Source organism: Notolepis coatsorum, assembly GCF_963971535.1.
Source record: "Notolepis coatsorum genome assembly, chromosome: 10".
NCBI classification, from domain to species: domain Eukaryota; kingdom Metazoa; phylum Chordata; class Actinopteri; order Aulopiformes; family Paralepididae; genus Notolepis; species Notolepis coatsorum.
In genome coordinates, this window is record NC_140174.1 from 47,376,977 (window position 1) to 47,402,368 (window position 25,392).

General features: G+C 42.2%; 1 protein-coding gene across 2 annotated transcripts in view; it reads left to right on the forward strand.

Annotated features, from left to right (window-relative positions):
* The window catches only part of LOC311235071 (uncharacterized protein), a 36,783-nt gene extending 12,321 nt beyond the window's left edge, over window positions 1-24,462 (forward strand). For both annotated transcript variants that reach the window (XM_084322414.1, XM_084322415.1), the window contains exons 6-7: window positions 18,296-18,419; window positions 21,678-24,462. In XM_084322414.1, coding sequence (XP_084178540.1) covers window positions 18,296-18,419; window positions 21,678-23,893 — 2,340 coding nt within the window. In that variant the 3' untranslated portion in view covers window positions 23,894-24,462. The remainder of the gene's footprint in view (window positions 1-18,295; window positions 18,420-21,677) is intronic.
* The last annotated feature ends 930 nt before the right edge of the window (window positions 24,463-25,392 follow it).

A 25,392-nucleotide genomic window follows, 5' to 3' on the forward strand; every position in this document is an offset into this window, starting at 1 on the left:
GGTGAGCGCCTTGCCCACTGCATCACCTAGCCGCCCTCCCCTGCATCAATCTAAAGTAATGGGGTGCAGTTACACAGGGAGAGACGATAGGGGGCGGTATCTTCCCAATTGAGCTCAGAGAGACTCTGCAGCACTAACCCGAGGCTCGATTGATGAAATATGAATTCAAATCGCCAATAAAAAAAAAAGGCAGACGAATGACATTTTGCATCGGTCGGCACTCAATGGGGGGTCTGATAAGACGAGATATGTCATCGCTGGCACTGAAAGTCTTAACAATTGTGTGTATTGAGCCGTACTGTATTGTAGGGCTGGGCGATATGACCAAAAACGTTATCGCGATAAAATTATAAAATTATTTTCATATAATTCGATATCGATAATTATCGTCGATATGTCTTTCAAGTTTAATTAACTTCTTATGCTGCTGCGAATGTCTCGAGTCGAGTTGATGTCGTCATCAGTCCGCGCACGTTAGCAGTTAGCCGACAAGCGGAGTATCTCATGAGACAATGTAATAAATATGACACTAAAATACTCTCTTCCGCCACAATATATTGAAACTACGTCCACTGTATACCCCACACTACTATAAACGTGGCCTCAGAATTCACGCCACACACATACTCGGCACGTAAATATATAAAACAGCGCCGTGCAAGCTAATTAGCCTAGCAAGCCTTGTTGTTGAGTGAGTCCTACCTCTGGGTCTCCTTCCGGGTCGCGTGTAGCTTTATGCCAAGCAAGCAGTGCAAAAATTTACCGTAGTGGCATGCAGTAATGCGCCTTTCATTTTCGCGGAAATAGGCTGTCTATTGCCATTCTCTTTGACAAACTCTAACCTTAACCAGCTCCTTAACAGCGCCTAAACTTAACCGTTCTAACCTTAACCAACTCCGAAACAATGCCTAACCTTAACCTTAACCATAGAAATTATATTGCCATTCTCTTTGACAAACTCTAACCTTAACCAGCTCCTTAACAGCGCCTAAACTTAACCGTTCTAACCTTAACCAACTCCGAAACAATGCCTAACCTTAATCGGCGAAAGAATACACGTTAAAAAAAAATCACGTTAAAAAATATTTTCGATGGGATTCGAACTCGCCAGCAAACAAGCCATAGGATCCACAGCCATGTGTCCTTGCCAATTGAGCTATTTGTTGGATACTGAATAAGGGGCGGTGACTTATATATATTGAGCTCCGCTCGTGTCGCATGCGCGGGCACCTCGCGCGAGCACGCCGGCGCACGCACGCACCTGAGCGAGCACGCCGCCGCCGGTGCACGCACGGTAGCATTTGTCTGAAAAGAAGGGCGCTTTACCGCACTAGCGTGCGGTGACGAATGCGGAAGCATTTTTGCACTGCTTGCTTGGCATTAACGTACAGGCTTCCGGGTCTCCTTCGCTCTCGGCCATCTCCTTCACTGATTGGTTGTTAGTGCGTGCTCATATCCAAGCTTGGAAAATCGATATATCGAAACTTTGCGACCACGTTTCATGTTTATTTTGAGGAAATAATTTATCGCGATAGTTATCGTTATCGTTTTATCGCCCAGCCCTACTGTATTGTAGCCATTCTGCAATCTGTTAAATATTGATTGATTGAACATTTTATTAACAGATTGCAGAATGGGTACAATACAGTACAGCTCAATACACACAATTGTTAAGGGGATGTAGACCAGAGAAAGACTTTCCTCTTGTTTACATCAGGGTCCCCCATTTTCAATTCATCATAACATATGACACACATGACATACAGATAGACAATACTGCTACATCTATACATTTATGACATACCAGATTTACAAATGCAGTATTGTTTGTGATACAAAAATAGTCTAAAAAAGATAGTATATACATTTGACGAAGAAACTGTACATTGGAGGAGGTTGGGTAGGTGGGGTGGGGGGACTGTACATTGGAGGTGGTTGGGTGGGGTGGGGGGGGGGGGTAACTGTACATTGGATTATCGACTAAACCTTACTTGGTCCCAAGAAGAGGGTCTTGTGTATTAAATAAAGTTTTCATTCATTCACTTTGGATCTGGTAAATCCAGTAGCAATAATAGACCAGAGAAAGACGTTTGTCTTGTTTACATCATCAGGGCCCCCCATTTTCAATTCATAGTGACATTTATGACATACACAACATACATGATATCATGACATTTATGACATAGGGACATACATGACTTACAGGTATATAGTACTGTTACATTTGTCACATTTACGATATGCAAATATACAGTACTGTTACCCAGAGATCCTAACAGTAAATATATACATATGATGAGGAGGAGACTGTACATTAGGAGGGGGTGGGTGGGTGGTAAAAAATATATACAAACGGTGGGGAGGAGACTGTCCATTGTTGTTGTGGCATAATTGCGAAACGTGTTTAGTCCCTTGTTTGTATGATAACAAGCCGTTTAATTCATGGTTCAAAGTAATGGGAAAAGGGTGCTAGCTCGCCATCAATCAGATGCTAGCCACAAGACTTGCATTCACGCTCTCCAGCACACAGCCTCCCTGCCTGGCACAACAACCACAACAGTAGGGTCTATAGTCAGTCAGGAGTCGGACAGTAGGCTCTACAAGTAGGCTCCCTTAAAATGCTAACGCTATTAAAAAAAAATACAGTGGAGGTTTCAAGTTCAAGTTTCAAGTTTCTTTAATAGTTGTCATACAGAAGTACAGAATACTTTTATACAAAATGCTTCTTACTGTTACACTCCAGAGACTGTGCTAGACAAGATAAGTATGAAATAAAATAAAGTAGCATGTAAAAGAAATAAAAATAGAGGTCACAGTGTTCAGTATAGACATATGTACAATGTTCGATGCAGACTAGAAGTAACTGAGTTACCATACAATATACCAGGGCTATTCAACTAGGGCTGGGCGATATGGAAAAAAATCATATCGCGATAACGATATGATAATTTTATTTTATTTCTCGATATCGATAATTATCGAATTGTTATAAGTATAAAAAAAATGTTATTTTTTTTTTTTTTTTAACAACAGATGTATGTTTATTTTGCAGCAATTCTTTGTCATTGTCGCCATCTTTAGTGTTACATCCCCTCACACTCCAGTTCTCAGGCTGCAGCTGGTTTAAAAGCTAAAGTAAACCGGCTTCTCTGCTGGCTGTGGCTCCAGAGGAGTTGAACAGTTCTGGCTCTGCTAGTTTATTTTGATCTTTTGGCGCTTTTTTGGTGGACAAACCACCGCACATGTGCACTGTGACTCGTGACTGGAGTCTAGTTCTGCTAGCACACATAGCCTACTGTGTACAGACGGTTTCAAAATGTATTTTAAATTAGAAAGCAAACAAAATAAATGGACAAGAGAAAAAGAAATCTGAATTTGGTCAGTATTGTCATTTGGACAAGCAAAGCCATTACTTTAAGTTGCAGGCAAGAAAGACAAGTCTGTCCACTGTCTCTGGTTTTAAAACTGCCCTGTTGCAGAAAAAAAAAAAAAAAAAACGTTTTTTTTTTTTTCGATATTCGATATCGATTATTAAAATATATCGCGATATTTATCGTTATCGTTATATCGCCCAGCCCTATATTCAACTAAATTGTTCAGGGGGCCACATTGTCAGAAACCCAAGGGGCCAGGGGCCGGACTGCCACGGCGCCTCCCCGTGCTATGAATATATGTACACTTGACACAACACGCAACCACATTTTCACAACTTTTATAGTAGTATACTTTTCAAAAAAAGTGCCTCATTTATGTGCCACATCTGCAACATCTCCTGCAAAAAGTGCTTCATTTATGACTGTGCAACAACTGCAACATCTCCTCTTCAACATTTCAATATAAAAATAAAATAAAAAACAAACGAGTGCATGATGTGCATCTGAACATTCTAACATCAACACTTGAACAAAAAAACACATTTATAGTGCAGCTGAGCTTATGAAAAAGTGCTTCATGTCTGTGCAACAACAGCAAATCACAGCATCTTATTAGCACTTATTGTCCACTCTTAACTCTCAAACAGCAGGGGGGTGGGGGGCAGACAGGCCTAGCCTACATACACACATCTAATGAGAGCGATTGCACTTCTTTGACTGGGCAATGGCAGAGAAAGAGGGTTCATAGGAAGTGAGGGCTACCCGCAAACAGTGATGCAAATGCTCATTTGTCAAGGAGGCACGGTTGCTTGTTTTAATGGCATTCATGTGAGAGAAACTGGATTCACAGGTGTATGTTGAGCCAAACATTGTTAGCACAGATATTGCCAGCGTTTTTATTTTGGGGAATGTCTTGACATGAATACACTTTATCCAAAATGTTGTGGTGGATTCATTCTCAAGTGCCTGCTTCAGAGCAGATGATGCTTGCATGTCAATTATTTCAAGTTGCAGGCAGGGGTGCAGTCGTGCACACACGCGGTTACACGGCGTGTTATTAGTAGTCACTCAGGGCAGAAGTGCGCGCAATGATAAGTACCTGGCCGTTGTAGAAAGCTACCCGGCCGGCGGCCGCACACTTCTCACCTAGACTTTGCATAATAATAGGAACCTACGAGAAGGTGGGGGGCTGCTTGATCTCCATTGTTATGCATAATAATCATCTGTTCTGTGCGCAACTGAGGGAACACGTATGCGCATGCGCGTGCGCATGCGCGGGAGCGCGCATGCATGTGGCGTGTAACCAGTTCCCATATTACGACTGCACCACTGGTTGCACGAGACCTTCATCAATGTGAAGTGATGCAAGGAACTCTTGTCCTTTTGTGGAAATAGCAGCTACATTGGCAAATGGGTTGCTCACAAAATGCATCAATTCTCTGGACATGTCAAATTCATCAAATCGACTTGCAAAGTTTTCCCTCAATTTATCAATGAAATCTGTTATTAATTGAGTGACTTTTGGCTCAATTGTGCGTGTTAACGTTGACATGAAGAAAAAAATATTAAAAAAATAAAAAATAAAAAAAATATTAAAAATGTTTTTTTTTATTTTTTTTTATTTTTTTTTATTATCATGTAATCTTTGGCGGGCCGGTCAGAATCATCCCGCGGGCCGGATCTGGCCCGCGGGCCGCCAGTTGAATAGCCCTGCAATATACTAATATACAATACTATATAGTGCAAAGCAGAAATGGGATGAGGTACAATTTAGGTACAATTTACAGTAAGGTGTACGAGTTGTAGTGCAAATCCTTTACCAATAAATATAAAGTGTGTTTAGGTGATCTAAAGTGTGGAGAGTGGGTGCTGCAGTGTGTTGTTTGTTTAAAGTGAGTGTGGATGTGTGTGCTGTGTGCATTTGATGGTTGTTGCATAGTGTTTATTGTTCGTTGAGCAGCCTGATGGCCTGGGGATAAAAGCTTCTTCTGAGTCTTTCTGTGCTCGCCTTGAGACTCCGGTATCGCTTGCCTGACCGCAGCAGTTCAAAGAGGCGGCAGTTCGGGTGGCTGGAGTCCTTGATGATTCTCTTAGCCTTGCCCCTGCACCGCTTGTTGTAAATGTTCTGGAGGGTGGGAAGCCCCCCTCCAATTGTGCGTTCCGCTGAACGTGTCACTCTTTGTAGTCTGCTTCGGTCTTGTGCAGTGCTATTCCCAAACCAGGAGGTGATGTTGCCAGTCAGGATGCTCTCTATTGTACATGAGTAGAAGTTCTTAAGGATCTTCTGACTGACTTGGAACTTCCTTAGGCGCCTGAGGAAGTAGAGGCGTTGTCGTGCCTTCTTCACAACACTGTCAATGTGTGTGGTCCATGTCAAGTCCTCGGATATGTGGGCTCCAAGGTACTTAAAACTGTTCACTCTCTCAACCGGTGCCCCGTCGATGCTGAGGGGGCTGTAGTCCTTGACCCCCGACCTCCTAAAGTCCACAATCATCTCCTTTGTTTTGCTGACGTTCAGGGAGAGTCTGTTCTCCTGGCACCATCCCGCCAGGACCTTGACCTCTTCCAGGTAGGTCCTCTCATCGTTTGCAGAGATCAGGCCCACCACTACTGTGTCGTCAGCAAATTTGATGATTGTGTTGTTGCTCCGCTGAGCCACACAGTCATGTGTGTACAGGGAGTAGAGGAGGGGACTCAGAACACAGCCCTGTGGGTCACCACCTGGGGTCTGCCCGTCAGGAAGTCCAAGACCCACTGGCAGAGGTCATAGTTCAAGCCCAGGTCCCTGAGCTTGGCTATGAGTTTGGAGGGTTAAAATATAAAATAAGAATATGACTTGGCCTGAAAAAAGTCAGTCAGGAGAATTTTTTTGGCTTTAATCCCCGAGTTAAAAATATAAGTTAGAGGTTCTGCAATAAAATCAGCAAAAAGTTTTAAATAATAGGGATCCAGTTTGTCTGGCCCAGCCGGTTTTTTAGGATTCAAATTCTTAAGGGCTTTATGCACTTCACCAATAGAGAAGGGCTGAAAATGAAATTTATTATGTGATGGGGGCTCAGTTTCAAGTGGGACCTGTGTTGTGGTATTGTTTGTTACTTGATCAAAGAGAACCAGAAGAGACAAAGTGTTAAAACAATTGAGCATCTAAATGTTCTCATACACTGTAGATAAACCAGATACAATACAGGGTGGAAGACCATATGTGCTATTTGGGGATACGGATTTGATTGTCTGCCAACATTTCTGTGGGTTATTTGCGTTTTCTGTTGTGAGAGTGAGATAAAAACTTGATTTGGCCTTCTTTACTAAGGAAGTACATTTATTTCTTAAACATCTAAAAGTGGTCCAGAGAGCTTCAGAGTTTGCCTTCCTTGCCTTGGCCCAGAAGAGATTCCTTTCTCGTATGAGGTTGGATAAATCTTTAGAAAACCACGGGTTATCCCTGCCCCTAACTATACTTCCTAAAGGGGGCGTGTCTGTCTACAATTGGCAAAAACATATCCAGGAAGAGATTCCATGCTAATTCAACGTCGGGTATTAAAGAGACCCTGCTCCAATCATTTAGGTACATATCCTGCCAAAATCCCTGTTCAAAAAAGTGCTTTGTATCATGTTTAATAATGTAGCGAGGTTTTGACTTTGATATCTTTGTATCCCTGACACCCGCAATAACACAATGGTCACTCACGTCATTAGGAAAAATGCCTATCGAGGTATACTTATGAGGATTATTTGTTAAGAACAAATCAATAAGTGTAGATTTTTCAGGAAATTTCAGATTTGGGCGAGTTGGGGAGTGTATTAATTGCGTAAATTGCAATATGCTTTAAATTCATCTGGCGCCGGAGATAACCAGTCCCAATTGAAATCACCAACGACGACTATTTCATTGTCCGTTAATTGGGAAAGAATGTCAGATATTGCGGCTAACGTTTCCTTTTCAGCAGAATGAGGTATGCAACAGCCGACAACCGTGACATTGCAACCCTTTGATAATTCAATTTGTAAGGCGATAATTTCGAACTGCTTAGGTATAGATTTCGTTACTAACACTTTAGTGTGGTATTTGGATTTAACATAGACAGCTATGCCACCACCACGTTTAGGACGATCAGTACGACTTAAATTATAACCATCAATGGAAATGTCGTTATCGCAAATACATTTGTTTAACCAAGTCTCGGAAATTATAATGATATCAGCTCCCGTTGTCTGCGCCCAGATTCGAACAAAATCCATTTTCGGCAAGAGACTTCTAACATTTACATGAATGATGCCAAGTCCAGATCTCGCATTGAAGTCAGGAGTTTGAATACAATGAAGATCAGGACCAGGATTTGGTTGAACATTACCAGAGATCATCAGCAGTAACACAATCATTAGCCATTTTAGGGGAGTTACACTTTGAATTTACATCAGAGCTTAGAATGAGAAAAGAGAGTCCGTTGACATAGTGAAATAGTTTTTTAGTGCATAGTGACATATCATGGTAACAGACTATTTATCTGGGGATAAAGTCACAATTCGAGTAGGTCTACTACACCTGAACCTAGGTAAAAAGGTCCAAGTGGATTTTGTGTGCTGGAGTGATAAACGGGACGAGAAAAGTTCACCAAGTCCATTTCCTTGCTGTTCCATTTGTGTTAGCAAATAGGACAGAGTTAGTACAGCAAACGCAACGCGCATGATTTCAGCAAAAAGTTCTAAACAGAACGGCTTTGAAGAACAAATGCGTAGGGGATTCGAGGGGTAGCAGTTGGACGAGACCAGGGGGAGGTATGAGAGGATTGCAGAGGGGTAAGGGGTCGTTGACTAGACCCGGAGCCAGGCCCGGGAACAGCAAGCAGTGTGAGATGAGCAGACGGCGATTATAGGAGGAGTGAAGAGCAGCACAGTTGGTGGTGGTGTTTAGTCAGACGCAGTTGACAGTGACTCAGCTATTGTAGCAGCAAGCAGGAGTTTAGCAGTAAGCACGTAGTCCAGCTCAAAGGTTGATTTTCATGTAGCATGTACTGTTGCTTCCAGACAAAATTATTGTGAATTTAATCCAGTTTAGCCGACATTAGACGAGGTAAAAACAGAGACAAACTCACAACTCACAAACGTGCAGCCATCTTGGAAAGGGCCGTGAGATGAGGACGGAGACGATGATCTCTGGAGTTCCTACTCCAGAGGCTGATGTAGACCGTGGAAGACCGTCGGGTAGTCTCTGGATAGGGGGGTTTCATACGGACCAGGTTCCTATCGTCCAAAATGCCCGAGCTTCGGTTTCGATAGCTAGTTAGCCCTTTATGCTATGGCTAACCAGCACACAGTCCGTGGGAGTTAGCTGAATTCAGCCGCAACCGAATTCAGCCCAACGTCTCTTCTGTCTTCGTTATTTTCTGCCCGTCGGAAGATCGATGTTCGAGTATGTTACTCCATTTCTCCTTTGGCAATATATATTTTTTTGATCCACTTTTTCTCATCCTGTTTTTTTTTTTTTTGATCCACTTTTTCTCCCATTTTCTATATTTTCTCCCATCCCAATTTCGTATCATCCAATTCAACCCTCCCCTGTCACGAACGCTGTTTCTTGCCTCCCACAAGCCGGCTGCAGTGAGGACTAAGTCATACATAGCACAAGTCCCCTCCGGTACTTGAGGTAACAGCAGTCGCATCTTTTCACCTGCGCAGCTCGACCTCTCAGTGTCGAGGAGTAACGCGTGGGAGGCTCACGCTGCCCCCGACACTTCCTGATTCTACTGCGCAGGCGCACCAACCGACTTGTAGGAGTCGCTTGTTCACAACGTTCGATCCCCACCCTTCAGTTTTTCCCTCCCCGTAATACGGCCAATGTGTATTACTGCGGACGACCAGCCAAACTGAAAAACAATGTGGAGAGCTGGATTCGAACACGCGAATCCTAGCGTCTCCACACTGGTGGCGAGTGCCTTAGACCACTACACCACCTAGCCGCCCTTCTCATCCTGTTTTTATGTGTTTTTCTCCCATCCCAATTTAGTCGTTATGCCAATTCCCCCCTCCCCTTCCTGGCCGTTGCTCGCATGTGCCCCCCACTGGTCGGTCTAGGGAGCCCTGAAGTCTATCAGATGCTTCCTCAGAGACATAGGAGACAGCCAGCAGCATCTTTTCACCTGCCAGCGCGGACTCTCATTGGTGAGGTGTAACGTGTGGTTGGTCACACTACCCTCACCATCTCCCTCCCTCGCTGTGCAGGCGCCCTGACCGACCTGTAGTAGTCGCTGTTTACAACGACCAGAATACCACCCCACCGACTTCCCTCCCGCTGACTCTGCCAATTGAGCCAGTATGACGGCCGGCCAAGCCGGAGGCAACGCTGACAGCCGGATTCGATACCAGTGTCTCTCGCGTTGGTGACGAGCGCTTAGTCCGCTGCGCCACCCAGCCGCCTCCTTTGGCAATATTACGATACCGCTTTTAACTAATAATTCACCAACATTACCATTACAGCGTTGTAGCAAAAACAACTCCTGTATGACGAACCGGAGATTTGTCACAAACACGTTATACCAAGTTAACAGAAGAATTTATTTAATCCTATCTAAAGAAACAATAATTGATTAAACAACAAAAGCATAATGATATAAACAATGAATGTGTATATCAGAATGGCCAAAGGATCCAAAGTTGGTTTGCTTGGTGGCTGATACAACCTGTCCTGGTAGATGGGGAAAGCAGACAGAAGTGATTAGACAGGGGAACATATATACTGGTGCTGCAGGCAGCTCTCTGCACTGCACAGGTGCTTCAAATTTGGCTAACGACCTACCCACTCCACCATGCTCTTTGAGGCCATGTCCCCACGTATCTGGATCTTTTGCCAAACGCACATTTTATTCCACGATTGGGCCTTTCATCCACACGTAAAGGGTGTTTTCAGAGACATAAACGGAGATTTTCTTAAACGCATTTTAAAGTGAAGATTTTCCAAAATATCCGTTCAGTGGATCCGTGCAGCCACTGTAAACGCATAGTCTAGATCAGGGGTGTCAAACTCATTTTCACAGAGGGCCACATCAGCATTATGGTTGCCCTCAAAGGGCCAAATACCGTATAAATGTTAATGTAATGTAAAATAAATGTAGCTACTCATTTACATATTGTTAAACATGTTGTTTCTGTATTTATTACTTATTCAAGTTATACATATTGCATATGCATTTGCATAGATGTAAAAATATGTTAGCTTATGTTATTTTAACAAATAATTTTAGTTTATCAGAACCCCATATTACTCCATTAATCAATGATCAAACCATTCAAGTAAATAACAAAGAAGAAGATCATCAAATACAAGCTATGACATTAAGTTTGTTCAAAACCTTTTTGTCACAGTCGAGAACTAACAACTGAGCTGCAAAGAACACGTGGGACAGATGTAGCAGATGTTACAAAAACAAATGGCTGCACACAACCTTGCAGAGGCCATACATCCAACTAATGGAAGATAGTTTAATTAACTTTAATTAACAGATTGCAGAATGGGTACAGTACAGTACAGCTCAATACACACAATTGTTAAGGGGATGCAGACCAGAGAGAGACTTTCGACTTGTTTACATCAGGGTCCACCATTTTCAATTCGTAATGAAATTGCTATTATGTGTCTGCATGAACACACAACTGTAACTGTATTCAAAAATAACAATAAGGGTTGTCTCAGTTCACAACTATATTGGTCAAGTTTTGGGTGGGACTTGTTTGCGTCCCTACAGCTTCTTATTCAATTGAGCGAGATGCTCGGTTATGTCACACAGCCAGTTTGCATCTGACAGTTCAGACAATATTTCTTCAACCCTTTGTTACCTATTCCGCCTGGATCTTTTTTGTATTTTGGGCTGTAAAATTGTCAAAGAATGTCTGAGGAGTAAGTGCTTTTGGCTTTTTTCCTTTGTTACTTCATCAATACATCAGATGTTCAACATACATGTATGTGTAAGAATGTGTAATAACTAAGGCTGTCAAAGTTAAAGCTTTATTAACCCACAATTTTTTTTACGCCGCTATTTTTTAACCCAAGATTAATGTTTAAAAAGAGAAAAAAAATTAAAACCGGAGCTCTTGGGGGCACATTTGGCATTTGGCACTCACTTGGCCCGCGGGCCATGAGTTTGACACCTATGGTCTAGATCAGGGGTCGCCAATTAGGTTTTGCCGCGGGCCAGATTTTCCCCAAGCCCTTGCTTCGCGGGCCAGGATCAAAAACAATGGCTAATTTAATATACTGATATTGAAAAAAGACAAACGTTTTTCTCTGGTCTGCATCCCCCCAACAACCGTGTGCACTGCGCTGCACTGCACTGCACCCACTCTGCAATCCGCCAAACAAAGTTCTCACTCATCCATTCATTCATGAACAGCTCTCAGCTGTTGCAGATCACCGCGGCGCCGGTGTTCTGCGCGCAGGAGTGCTGGCAGCAGAATTCGAGGAAGAGTAGAATTTTGCAGAACACCGGCGGGTGATGAACAGATCAGAATGCATGAAAACACGACTCACCATACCTTCTTGTTTGTTGTTAAGTCCTCCAAAATCCCTGCTAATGTTTGAAACATGTCATATCCACTCGCCGCCCTCCAATTCCAGATTGGCGTTGAATGCAGCTACTTTATCTGCCAACTTGCCTCGTTGTTGTTGTTGTTGTTGTTGTCGCCACATATTATGCAGAGAGGACGTCGGCTCGGCACGCAAGAATCACCGACCTGTTACGATAAACCCGTATTTTAAGTATGGCTCCTGTTTATTAAAAGAAGCGTTATATTTCCCCGTTGCAAAGAATCTATCCAAAGATGTTTGTTTTGTTTTCTTCAACTCGCTCGCGAGTCGCATCTCGAACGCGGAAGTGAAAGTGTGTTAGGGAAAGACACAGGGCCCGGTGGGACTATTCCATTGGTTCTCCCAGTCCACCTGACCATTTCTAGCATTTCAATTGGCTATAGTGACAGACATGCTTTTGATGACTGCCGGTAGATAGATACAGCTTCACAATAAAAGACACCTTGGCGTCCCGAGTGAATATTTCCCGTGCGTCAAATAAATATCATATTCTCAAAATAATCTGACGGGCCAGAAATTATTGCTGGCGGGCCAATGTTGGCCCGCGGGCCGCCTATTGCCGATCCCTGGTCTAGATAAACGATGACGCCACAGCTCACTACGCATGCTCAGACTGTGGCGGGCCGTAATAATATCTGGCCCGTCAGATTGTTTGGCGAATATTACTTTACTATTTCTCTAATATATATCGGACCGACTATAGGCTAGCTAGGCTATATATTTCAGCTATAATGTCCTAACAGAGAAACTACCACCACCTAAAACATCATTATTACATCTTGTTTTATCCATATAGGCAGTAGCGCTTTGAAGTAATAATAACTTCGGTGGACTTGGTGCTGAAATGTCATTCAAACTATCCTTACTTATATATGCGACGACGGCACCACACGTGAACAGTAAATGCAATTAATGAATGTCTTGTTGTAATTAGTATATATATAGTTTGTGATAAGGACTCGCCATATTTAGTTTCAAAATCCGGAGATTGTTAGCCCCTTTCGTGACTGATGCACAAAGTGAATCCACAGTCACTTGCTCCTCAATAGGAAACTAGGGCTGACCTTCGAAGCTTTTTTTGGCAATCGAAGCTTCGGGGCCAAGCTTCGATTTTAATTCGAAGCTTCTAAAAAAATATATATATTTTTTTATTTATTTTTTTTATCTTGGTGCTGAAATGTCATTCAAACTATCCTTACTTATATATGCGACGACGGCACCACACGTGAACAGTACAATGCAATTAATGAATGTCTTGTTGTAATTAGTATATATATAGTTTGTGATAAGGACTCGCCATATTTAGTTTCAAAATCCGGAGATTGTTAGCCCCTTTCGTGACTGATGCACAAAGTGAATCCACAGTCACTTGCTCCTCAATAGGAAACTAGGGCTGACCTTCGAAGCTTTTTTTGGCAATCGAAGCTTCGGGGCCAAGCTTCGATTTTAATTCGAAGCTTCTAAAAAAATATATATATATATTTTTTTTTATTTATTTTTTTTTATCTTATGTTGTGGGACTTGTACAGCACTTTCATAAACTTTGTTGTTTTTAAATGTGCTCTATAAATAAAGTGGGTTGGATTAATTAATTAAGTAGCCCCTTTCGTGACTGAGCCAACAAGGTTTCACTCGGCTGTGTGATTTAATTCAAGGTGGATCGCTGTTGTCATTTGAACAACTTCAGATTTCATGGGAACTACCAATCCCCCAAATCAAGAATGTTTAAGATTAATGAAGTAAGATTTTGATTATTTGAAATATGGCCTGTGTAGACTAAACTATGCACAGAATTATGTCAGTCTACAAGGTCCGGATTCTACATGGTCCGGCAATGTAGACCTTGTAGACTCCACTACAGACCAATTATCAGTGAATGTTCATGCATTTTTAAGAAGGGCAACTTCCACAAAAAAACAAAGAACTCACAAACATCTCAGTAGCACCTTATCTAAATTTTATTTCCTATTTTGTTTATTCATCCCAGTATCTTTCTTTCTTATGTGTGGAATTCTACAAGGCATGTAGGTGTATATGTATTTGAGGATGATATCCTTCAAACAGGCAATAGTGATGATATAATTTGGGCAGTGCTGAGCTGGGTTACTTTCCTCCAGTGTATTTGTCCCCTGCCCCCCCCCCCCCCCCCCCCACACGCACATTTACATTTACTCATTTAGCTGACGCTTTTATCCAAAGCGACTTACAAGTTCTGTACGACAAGACAGCAAGAAGGGTACAACTCTATCAGCTGAGTAACAATGTTTATCAAAGTGTTGCGTGTTACAGTGTAGGTTAGTTTATTAGGAAAAGTGCATGACAGTAAGGTTAGTCACGGTTAGATTTTTTTTTTTTTTTTTTTTTTATATAATCATTTCAGATAATGGTTGAAGAAGTGAGTCTTTAGTTGACGGCGAAAGATTGGACGGGATTCGGCTGTCCTAACTGGGATGGGTAGTTCTCACACGCACACGCACACACACACACAAATCGAAGTAAAAAAAAAATTGAATTTTTTTAATTTTTGAAAAATTTATATATATATATATATTTTTTTTAACTTCGATTTTTTTTTTAATGTTCGAAGCTTGTGCCATCGAACGAAGCTTCGAAGCTTCGAAGTATTTAAGACAGCCCTATAGGAAACCAACCTAGATTTACCCTGAAGGACTGGTTCTAACCGAACCGTTCGTTATACAAGTATCACAGAGAAATGTCAAAGGTACTCACAGTTGAGGGGCGGCTACGTGGCGTAGTGGGCAAGGCGCTCGCCACGAATGCAGAGACGCTGGGCTCGACTGTTCGAGCCCAGCGCTCCACATTTGCTTTCAGTTTAGCTGGTCGTCCGTACTAATACACATTGGCCGTATTAGGGGGTGGGAAACTGATGGGTGGGGATCGGGCGTTGTGGACAGCGACTCCTACAGGTCGGTTGGTGCGCCTGCGCAGTAGAATCGGGAAGTGTCGGGGGCAGCGTGAGCCTCCCACGCGTTTCTCCTCGCCACTGAGAGATCGAGCTGCGCAGGTGAAAAGATGCGACTGCTGTTACCTCAAGTACCGGAGGGGACTTGTGCTATGTATGACTTAGTCCACATTGCAGCTAGCTTGTGGGAGGCAAGAAACAGCGTTCGTGACAGGGGAGGGTTGAATTGGATGATACGAAATTGGGATGGGAGAAAATATAGAAAATGGGAGAAAAAGTGGATCAAAAAAAAAAGGTACTCACAGTTGCACGAGGGTTTCGAACAGAGATACGGGATGGTTTGAAAGCTTGGCGTTGCTAATAATTATTTTATATTTTTTATAAACTGCTCAAAACGGCATTATTTCTGGCGTTGGCTGCCTGGTGTGATCACAGCGCATGCGCATCATGCACCCAACTCCGGAAATAATGCCGTTTTGAGCAGTTTATAAAGAATATTTAAAATGTTTATTAGCAACACCGAGATTTCAAACCATCCCGTATGTCTGTCCGAAACCCTCGTGCAACTGTGAGCACCTTTGAAACGTCTCTGTGATACTTGTATAACGAACGGTTCGGTTAGAACCAGTCCTTCATGGTAAATCTAGGTTGGTTTCCTATTGAGGAGCAAGTGACTGTGGATTCACTCGGTGCATCACAGTCACGAAAGGGGCTAGGAGATTGTGATCTCAACATTGACATTGTATCTCTCCGTCGCCCAGTGCGCAGAAGTAAAGCATTGAATCGTGACATATCTAGATTGGTTGTTTCCTCTGGACTGCATAATCCTCTGCTATATCTATCTATTTATCATCTATGTATGTCAATATAGCCAATGGAAATGCTAGTAATGGTCACGTGGGCTGGGTGAACCAATGGACAATTCCTATCGTTTCTCGTACCACTATGGTATTTGGGATATCGCTTATCGCCACCTACTGGCCGCATGCTTGTTGGATCAATTTATATGCGTTTATGTGTTTGCGTCTGGATCAGGTATTTTTTTTTAACACTGTCGTGTGGACAAGGATTTCTTTTTAAACGGAGCCTGAGAATATCCGTTTGGCAAAAGATCCAGATACGTGGGGACATGGCCTGAGTCAACAGACTCCCCATTTGCAGGTGAAGTGGGGGTCGTCACACCCTCCTCCTAAAGAAAAGGGTTCAACCCTATTAACAAATTACATTTAGGTATTTTACCAGCAAGCTAATTCCATCCACAACAAAGTAACCATAATATTTTTTATCCAGAGTTGGTCTAACTTCAAATCTCAAATCAAAACCTGTTTAACCCTTTCATCCATTCCCCTCACCATCCTGCCTCTGCTCTCAGCAACATAGGGCCATAGGAAGCAGTTTAAGAGAGCAGGACACAGTAGGGATTAGGGAACAGACAAAATCAGCAAAACAAGAGTTGCACACCAGAGGAGCACACACACAAATACAAATTTCAAAATACAAATATCTCAAAACATTAGTCAAAAAGGGATATGAAAGAGCTAAATGAAGCAAACTAAGAGTCACTGGTTCAAAAACCTCACAGCAACCTCTACAATGTAACCACATGAGTACTCTTTATTTTCTCCCTCTAAATTCAAATCAAAATTGTTTATACCTTTCCCAGATATATACAAATAAACAACATCAATATCAAACAAACAAGTCCCCAATTGTCAAACATATATTAATATGTCAAAGGAGCAAAAGTTGATGTTGCTACAACCTGTAGTGTTGCTACAACCTGAGCTTAGGAGTGGAGAAAGCCCCCATATGTCAAACAAAGCAACAAACAAAGCAACACAATTTCAGACACTAATCATCTCCAACACCCATGCTGACCGGTCACCTCTTCCCCTCACCCTCCTGCCTCCGCTCTCTGCAACATAGGATCCTAAGAAGCAAATTAAGAGAGCAAGAGACGGAAGGGATTGGGGAACAAACGAGATGAGAAGAACAGAATGTTAAAAGATGATGTACTTCAAAACCAATGGAGTCAACCCTATAATTTAAATCTACCATTTAAATGGTCAACCACGCCCAGACGCATGTCATCAGGCGCTGAAAAGTTGCGGGCACAACATGATTTAGCGCAGCACAATGAGCATAAAGAGATTTCATCTTCTTTTTTCTTCTTTCCTTTTCCTATTTTCTTTTTCATTCTCCTTCCTTTTCCTGCCCTCTCACTCTGAACAGTATCGTTCTTTTTTCTGAGCAGTCATGGGACCACCAACTTTCTGACCAAACCTCAGGTCATTAGGGCTAAACCCTGTGATCTCCTGGGCTACCTCTCTGGAAGCCAATAGGAGCAATGGCAGTCCCTCCTCAGGAACGGCCACTGGAGAGGTGGAACAGAGAGAAACATTAATGCTTCCCCATTATCCCCCCCCCCCCCCCCCCCCCCCCCCCCTTCAAATGGGCAAAAGTTGGTGGGCTGTAGGAGGTTCACATGAAATGTTACCGCCTGCTTGCCTTTGGCAATAACATTTGTCACATCAATTTTTTCAAACGGCACGGCTGTATCTAACAGTTCTTCCAAAGCCGGATCAATTTCCACCTCTGTAGCCAAATCAGTCTGTGACATGGACCGACATTTTGCAGAAACCTCCCCCCCCTGACTAACTACCTACCTCAAACCTCACTCTTCGTGCTACTACTTGCAAGGGGTACTTATGCACTTGGAACTCTCTGGGCAGAAGAAGTACCTGTTACACAGCCACTCCTCTGTGCCAGAGACGTGCTCCCGAGAGGACACAAGCGCCAACACAAGTGCCTGTCTCTACCCACGTTTGTAGCTGCCTAAAGGTCACACCAAGACTATTCCTATTGGGAACCTGCCATCCTTGCCTACCTGGGGATTAATGGTTTCCAAAACACAGACTATCATTAAGGTATCAAACTCCAAAGCCTCAACACAAGCAATAACAAACAAAGTAACAAATCTCTATACCACAAGAAATCTGCACAAAAACAAGCTGCTACCTTCCCCAAATCCCAAACAATCAAACACCCCAAGAACAAAGACCAGATGCACTTTTTCTTCCCGCACCAACGGTAACACTTCTCCGTACAATACGCAGGTGCGTGGGCTCGCGCTGTCTACAGCGAGATACAAGGAGCATATGACAGGGCGAATAATAAAAATACTATCGGGTAAATATATATCTTATACAAATAAAACAATATATAAAGTATAGAAAATAATAAACGTGGAATTTAGGTGATGGCCTAATCTACCTTTTGTTGAACTAAGTCTAATTATTAATCTGGACCTTCAGAACAAGTTTCTGCCATTTCTATCAGCTAGCTGTTACATATTTGAGTTGTCCTCATTTGTTTAAAAATATTTAAGAATAACATTGATGTTGTTGTCATGCGTCTCAGGTTGCCTCCTTGCTTGGTGATGCCTCCTCTGTTCTGGAGGAATGCATGGAGTCTGTGTCTCACCCTGAGGAGCTGAAAACCCTGCTGGAGTATCAAAAAGACCTCAGCCAGCTCCAGGACAATGGTGAGTTTTTAGATGTTAGCTAACTACCTAAATTTTCTTGTTAGACTGCAGAAGTGACATTCCATTTAGCCTCACCCTTAGTTAAAAGCTCATATACTTTACTATGGATACTGTATTATATTTTGCAGTAAACATTTATTCAACTTGAATCAATGAATCTAAAAAAAATTGTTTACTATCTTATCTAAAAATATTTCCTAGCCAGTGGATAGTTCATATTTGAAGGTGACCCCTTCTTGGAAAATGTAGTCCCATTTGTTATTTTATGACTCGGATCTATTGAAACAACAAGGGACACCGCACTAAGGCATGTTGAAAAGACGAGAGCCTCAGCCAACGCAGGAAGCTTGGCCCCGGAAACTTTATTGGAAGGTCGATATGTCACGACTTAACAACCAAATAGCAATGACACCGTGAACACTAACATTAGTCGATTTCTAATCACTTCTGGTGGTGGTTGTTGGTTGTACCTTAATGTTTACTGGCCAGTAGCCATGGTAACATGGCCTAAGCCCCAAACTAGTGCATGGATCAAGTGCCACTGAGTGTTAGATAGACTACAGTGTTTCCCACAGGATTTTCAGAGACTATGGGGGGTGAACCTTCGACCCTCTAGGGGGGTCCGGAGGCGTGCCCCCCTGGATATTTTTTTCTTTTGTACATTTTAAAGTTAAATGCATCAATCTGGTGCACTTTGAGAGCAAAATAAAGAGGCTAGATTCTATGATGAACTTTGTGCTCAAAACACTAAATCGACTAGTGCTTCCCAATCCTCTCCTCGAAGCACCCCAGCCGTTCAATGTATTTGTTAAATTCCACCACCAGCACACCTGATTCAACTTAACTAGCCCTTTATTAGTTGAATCAAGGTGTGCTGGTGGTGGAATTTAACAAATACATGGAACGGCTAGGGTGCTTCGAGGAGAGGATTGGGAAGCACTGGACTAGAGCATACATTTGAGCCATCAAAGAAATGAAGCAAAAGTGGTTACCTGTGTTGAACTGGTTTATTTTTTAGAAAATAAAGAAATAGTGGATTACTATTACGACTACTACCACTGCCATTACTACTGATACATCCTTATTGGCAAACTGTATAGTACATTTTTTTTTTTTTTTTTGGTTCATTATACAACTGTGGCGGGACTAATTGGACTGTGGCGAGCCGCCACAGTCTAGGTCATTGATGGGAAACCCTGGACTATACGGTGCACACATTTACAGACGTTTGTGTGCCCAATCTGCCAATTTAAGGGGAGACACTGCAGGTGAATAGGGTAAACAAATGAACTAATAGATATCACAATGAAACTTCCCCAGTTGATTACTTATATTAAGACAAGACTTTTTTGTATTACAAGTTCTGAAATTGTATGTTTAAATATGCAAATGAGGCATGGTCTACTTAAATATGCACTAATTTGCATATAATTCCAGGACAGAAATCTGAACATTGGATAAAGCCATTTTCAAAATTATAGTTTCATTTTGTTGACATATTAGAGCCAAAGGTTATTACAGAGGGGATTTTGGATATCTCTTTTTATCACTCCATAAATCAGAAAATACTCCATTCAGTCCATTTTATGGTAAAATTCCATATTTTGCCATGTTTTTAGGAATAAAATGTGATATAAATCAGGGTATGAATGCGATATCAACAAACCCTTCTGTAAATACCTTCAGAACATAGATATGAATAGAACTGGAGGGTTTGGTGTATGTGAGTGCTACTGAAGTGGAGATTTCTGGCTCAGAGTATGAGGAAAAACTCTTAAAACTAATTTTTGGGAAAACGCCTTCAAAGTTCTGTATTGTAAAATGCCATACTTTTTTTTTTAAACAGATATTTACAAACACAATACCTAATCAAACCATTAGTAATAGACAACCTAAACACATGCCTGATAACTGAATAATAATAATAATAATAATAATAATAATGTTATTGAACTAAACAGAACTACACACAGGCTACAAACAGTGTAGTACAGTGTAGTACCCCCTAATAGGCAAAAAATATTTGAATAGATATCACTATGAAACTTTCCCAATTTGTTATGTACATATAAACTAAGAAAAAATATATTGCAAGTTTTCTGAAATGTATGTTTATATATGCAAATGAGGCACTTCCCCATTAAATATGTGCACATTTATGGATGCAATAAGGCAAAATGATGTAAAATAAACAACTAAATGTGTGTTATTGACGTTTTATTGTCACTAGTTTCATAGAAGACATGTTTAGGAAGCAAAATATAACAATCTCAAAATCAACAAAAAAAGTATATTTGATTATTCACCTGCAGTGTCTCGCCTTAACATTCTAATTATCTTTCTCTCTCTAAATGACAATACATGTCTATCTAACATTACCAGATGACATCCTACAAAATAGGCTACACATAGCGACCATCCATGAGTTAACGCTGCTGCTCATCACACAACAATGCTTACTAATGCATAATGTTAGCTAACTAAAAATACAGTGTGCCTGCATGGTAACTGATTTACTCATTAGTATCAACATTTGTAAAACTGAATGAAACTAGTCAGTTTTACAGTCCCCGTCTTCGTTGCGTAGTAGTGTGGCCATGTGGAGACGGAGATTGTGAAAATGATGACGCAGACACACTCTGGCTTCCAAAACAAATGACCATGTGCAGCCCACTGAAAATATTGTTTAATCTTCTAACATGACAATGGACACTATATGTCCTAACGACGGGACTTATAATTGACCAAACTAATTTCACCACAGAGCACAATCATCCTTGGCGGCACGGTGGTGTAGTGGTTAACACTGTCGCCTCACAGCAAGAAGGTCCAGGGTTCGATTCCCGCTTGGGGACCAGGTTTCCATGAGGCCAGGTACCCAGGTGGGGTATCTCCCAGGCCTTTCTTTGTGGAGTTTGCATGTTCTCCCCGTGCTCGCAAGGGTTTCCCCCCCGATAAGATAAACCCAATGGAAAAACATGCACAACAACGGATCGCTAACGCTGTGGCGTCCTTGACGAAGATGGGCAGGAGCACTTGGATTTGTCCCCGGGCGCGGCCCTTTGCTTTGCATCTATGACACTATGTCTATGTGTACTTGTTTATTACTGAGAATTCAGATACATCCAATCCATGATAAATTGCAAACAGGGAGTTTGGGAGCCCTGTTAGCTTTATATCTAAACTAGATCTATATGTAGTTTTATTGGCCATTTTAATCATTAGGCCTAATGTTACTTTCTTTTTGTCTCTTTTCAGACATTTCAGTCGAGGGGACCCGCATCATGTCTGCTCTGATTCTCCCTCCTGTGGAAAGAGTAGTGATAGTCAATGACCAAACGCAAACCGGGACGAATGCACTGGGTGGCTATGTGTACACGGCCTGCACAGAGATAGAGATGGAGGTGGACTCTGAAGCAATGGTGCAGAATAAAGAGATGGGTGTGGAGGGAACTGGGACTATAGAGGGATGTGAGGATGGCCAACAGTGGTTCTACATTAGTAATGACGATGTAAAAACAGAAGGTGATGCTGATTTGGAGGTCACAGAACAGGTTGAATACATTGAGCCAATCGATGGAGAAAGCGATGTTGACACTGCTGTCCAAGCAGATGGCATCGAGTATGAAAACGGTGACGGTGAGATGAGACAGAATGAGACAGAATACGGTGTTGAGGCTGAAACTGTGATGGTTATTGGGGAAGATGGGACAACAATGCCTCTTGGTGAAGCCATACCCAACAAAAGTGACATGGGTAAGACCAAAAGGAAGATGAAAAGGAGGAAGATTCAGGGCAGGGACCAGGATCATGAACTGGAGAGGGGCTGTGCTGTCCTGCTGGAAAGACTTGATATACCTGTGCCTCCACAAATCAGAGCAGTGAGAGCGAACCGTGGGCTCAAGATGAAGACATTTCTGTCACAAAGGAGAACAAAGGTCAGTCGGCAGGGAAGAGGCACTGGATCATTTTCCAACACTCAAAGCTCATCTAAAAATGATAACCTGGACCAGAGGACATGCAAAATATGTGGCAAGATTGTGAGTCGTCCAAAATTCTTAGAGACCCACATGAATCGACACTCGACAGAGCTTCCCTATCCTTGCTCTGCATGTAAACGGAGGTACAAGAGCTCACGTTCCTTGCAGGAACACAGATGCCCAAGTCTTAAAAGCGTATCAATATGTAAGCGTAGCAGAGAAGTAAGTGAAGAGGCGAGGAGCACAATTGTTGAGGAAAAGGCAGCTGAGGGAGAACAATCAACCAGTGGGGCTCCTTGTGAGGCATCTGATTCACCATTTGACAGCACCACCCAGGACCCCTCTTACACTGGCCCCGCAGAAAAGAGGCCCTCCAAAAAAACGATAAACCCTGAATACAAAGAAAACACGACAGAAGGTCCCGTCTACTGTCCACATTGCGGTATAGAGTTTAAGCGCCAGCAGTCACTTAGGCACCACCTAAGAAACATTTGCTTTGATTCGCAACAGGTTGATCCGGAGAATGTTAAGGATGGCAAGCAATGTTTCAAATGTGACGAATGCGGCAAGGCATTCGGGTTCAAATCAACACTGGAATCCCATAAACATACTCACAACCCACTCTACTGTGAGGTGTGCATGAAACTGGTCCGTGACTCTGAAGCATTAGCGATGCACAAGATTTCACACACTCCATTTCAATGTAATAGATGTGATGAAAACTTCCATGTTTTCAAGGCTCTTTATAAGCACTATATCGACGTTCACAATCCCAGTGGGCCGTTCACTTGCTCCCATTGTCAGGAAACTATAGGCAGCTTAAAACGCTTCATCAGACACGAGTGGAAACACACTGGTCATCAACCATTTCAGTGCCCTAATTGCCCTAAACGATTCAGGTCATACTGCGATGTGCAGGATCATCAGAAGAAACACACCAAAGAGAAACCTTTCCTTTGCTGGGAATGTGGGAAGAGTTTCCGGCACAGTATAACACTGACTCGGCACGTGGAACATGTACATAGCAAACCTGGCCCACCCGTACCTGAGAAGGTCCCCACCACTCTCGTATGCTCCCAGTGTGATAAGGTCTTCACGTCGAGGAAATGCCTTCTGCACCATGAGAACGTTCACCACAAAGGAGTGCGTCACCCCTGTTCATACTGTGGCAAAGGGTTCTTCTCCTCAGGTGCGCTGGTGCGACACACGTTGATTCACACCGGAGAGAGGCCTTTCACGTGTGATGAGTGTAAAAAGACTTTCAGATCTGCCTCTGAATTGAAGGTACACATGCGATACCATACTGGAGAACGACCGTTTAAGTGTAACGTCTGTAACAAGGGTTTTGTACAATCCTGTTTTCTCACCCTACACATGCGAACCCATACGGGGGAGAGACCATATGTTTGTCCTGTGTGTAGCAAAGGGTTTCAGTCCCTGCATTGCATGAAAAGACACAAGAAGCTTGTTCATTCAAAGTTGCCACAGGTTTGAACAGGGTTCCTGCAGGTTACATTTAAGACCACGTTGAATAGAATTTAATAACCATTTCATGGCTACACTGGCTAAATGTATGAAGTAAAATTACTATGAAATAAGTCCCAGAATTACTTACAAATATTACTTTCCCATAAAGTTACAAAAGTAAAGATTTTATGACATGACCATGACATGCTAGCAGCAGTTTTCTTTACCTCAGGCTCTGACTGACTAGCTCAAGCTTGATTGCTAGGCGCTGATGCTAGCTGGGTGTTCTCACATAAATTATCACCGGGGTCTGCAAAGTTAGTGATTATTGGTTCCAATTTATTTCCCCCAAACATTTATTGCAACATACAAGTAACTTCCTAATAAAAGTCATATTTTTATTTATTTATTTTTTGTAAGGCCTAAAACTCTTAAGCCCTTAAATAGAATGTGTTATGCCTTTAAGACCCTGTGGGAACCCTGTTTGAATTAAACATTGCAGTTCAGTCTACAGTTGTAGAGTATGTAATTATGTATACAAAATTTATTTTTCATTTTATAATTTTGGAATAAATAAATCCTTAATTTTGAGTCTCCTGTGGTTCTCTCAGATTGCTTTTGTAATGTGCACATTTGTTGTTACTGTGTAGAACAGTGGTGGTCTGTCTATAATGTCCCCACAGAAGTAGACCGATCAGAACTGATGATTTCTCTGACACATGCTGAAACAGTGAGCCCAGCCAGCCAGCAATTCAATTCATGGACATAAATAGGATAAGATAAGATAAGATATTCCTTTATTGATCCCCTTGGGGAAATTCAGGCATCATAGCAGCAAGGGGGGGGGTACAGGTAGTAATAACAACACAAGCAGTGTAAACAAATCAATATAATTAACTAACTAACTGAAAATATATTCACAGTGTCATATAAGGTGCAGTATGCGTAAGGTAGTGTTATAATTTACTATCTACTGAAATATACATTATTCACAGTATCCACTGAAATATACATTATTCACAGTATCACAGTATCCACATAAGGTGCAGTATGCCTAAGGTAGTCTTATTGTCCTCCTTGGGTTCCTATTAGTCCTCAATGTCTGGCAGCAGTCGCTGCCCCCTGTTGTGGAGCCTGGAGGCCGCTAGTCGCTGCCCACTGTTGTGGAGCCTGATGGCCGCTGGTATGAAGGACTGTCCGAGGCGTTTAGTTGAGTGTCATACAAATATGTTGTCTGCCTGAAACCAAGCAGAGCGTTGCCATATCCTCTAGTAACAGAAGTAGAGTAACGATAGCATAGCTCAATTAGCATTGCTAATGTCAGTGAATGTTTGCTACTTTAGTCTACACGTGTTGTCTTGTTCAAAGGTTTCCACAACACATACAGTGTGTATCACTTTAGAAGTATTTAGAAATGGTCCTCAAAATTAATGGAATTGAATGAGGAGCCTGACACCTGGGAGGAATAGTGATGTTGACGGTGGACAACATTAGTCTTTGATTGAAAACTATTAACAGATTGCAGA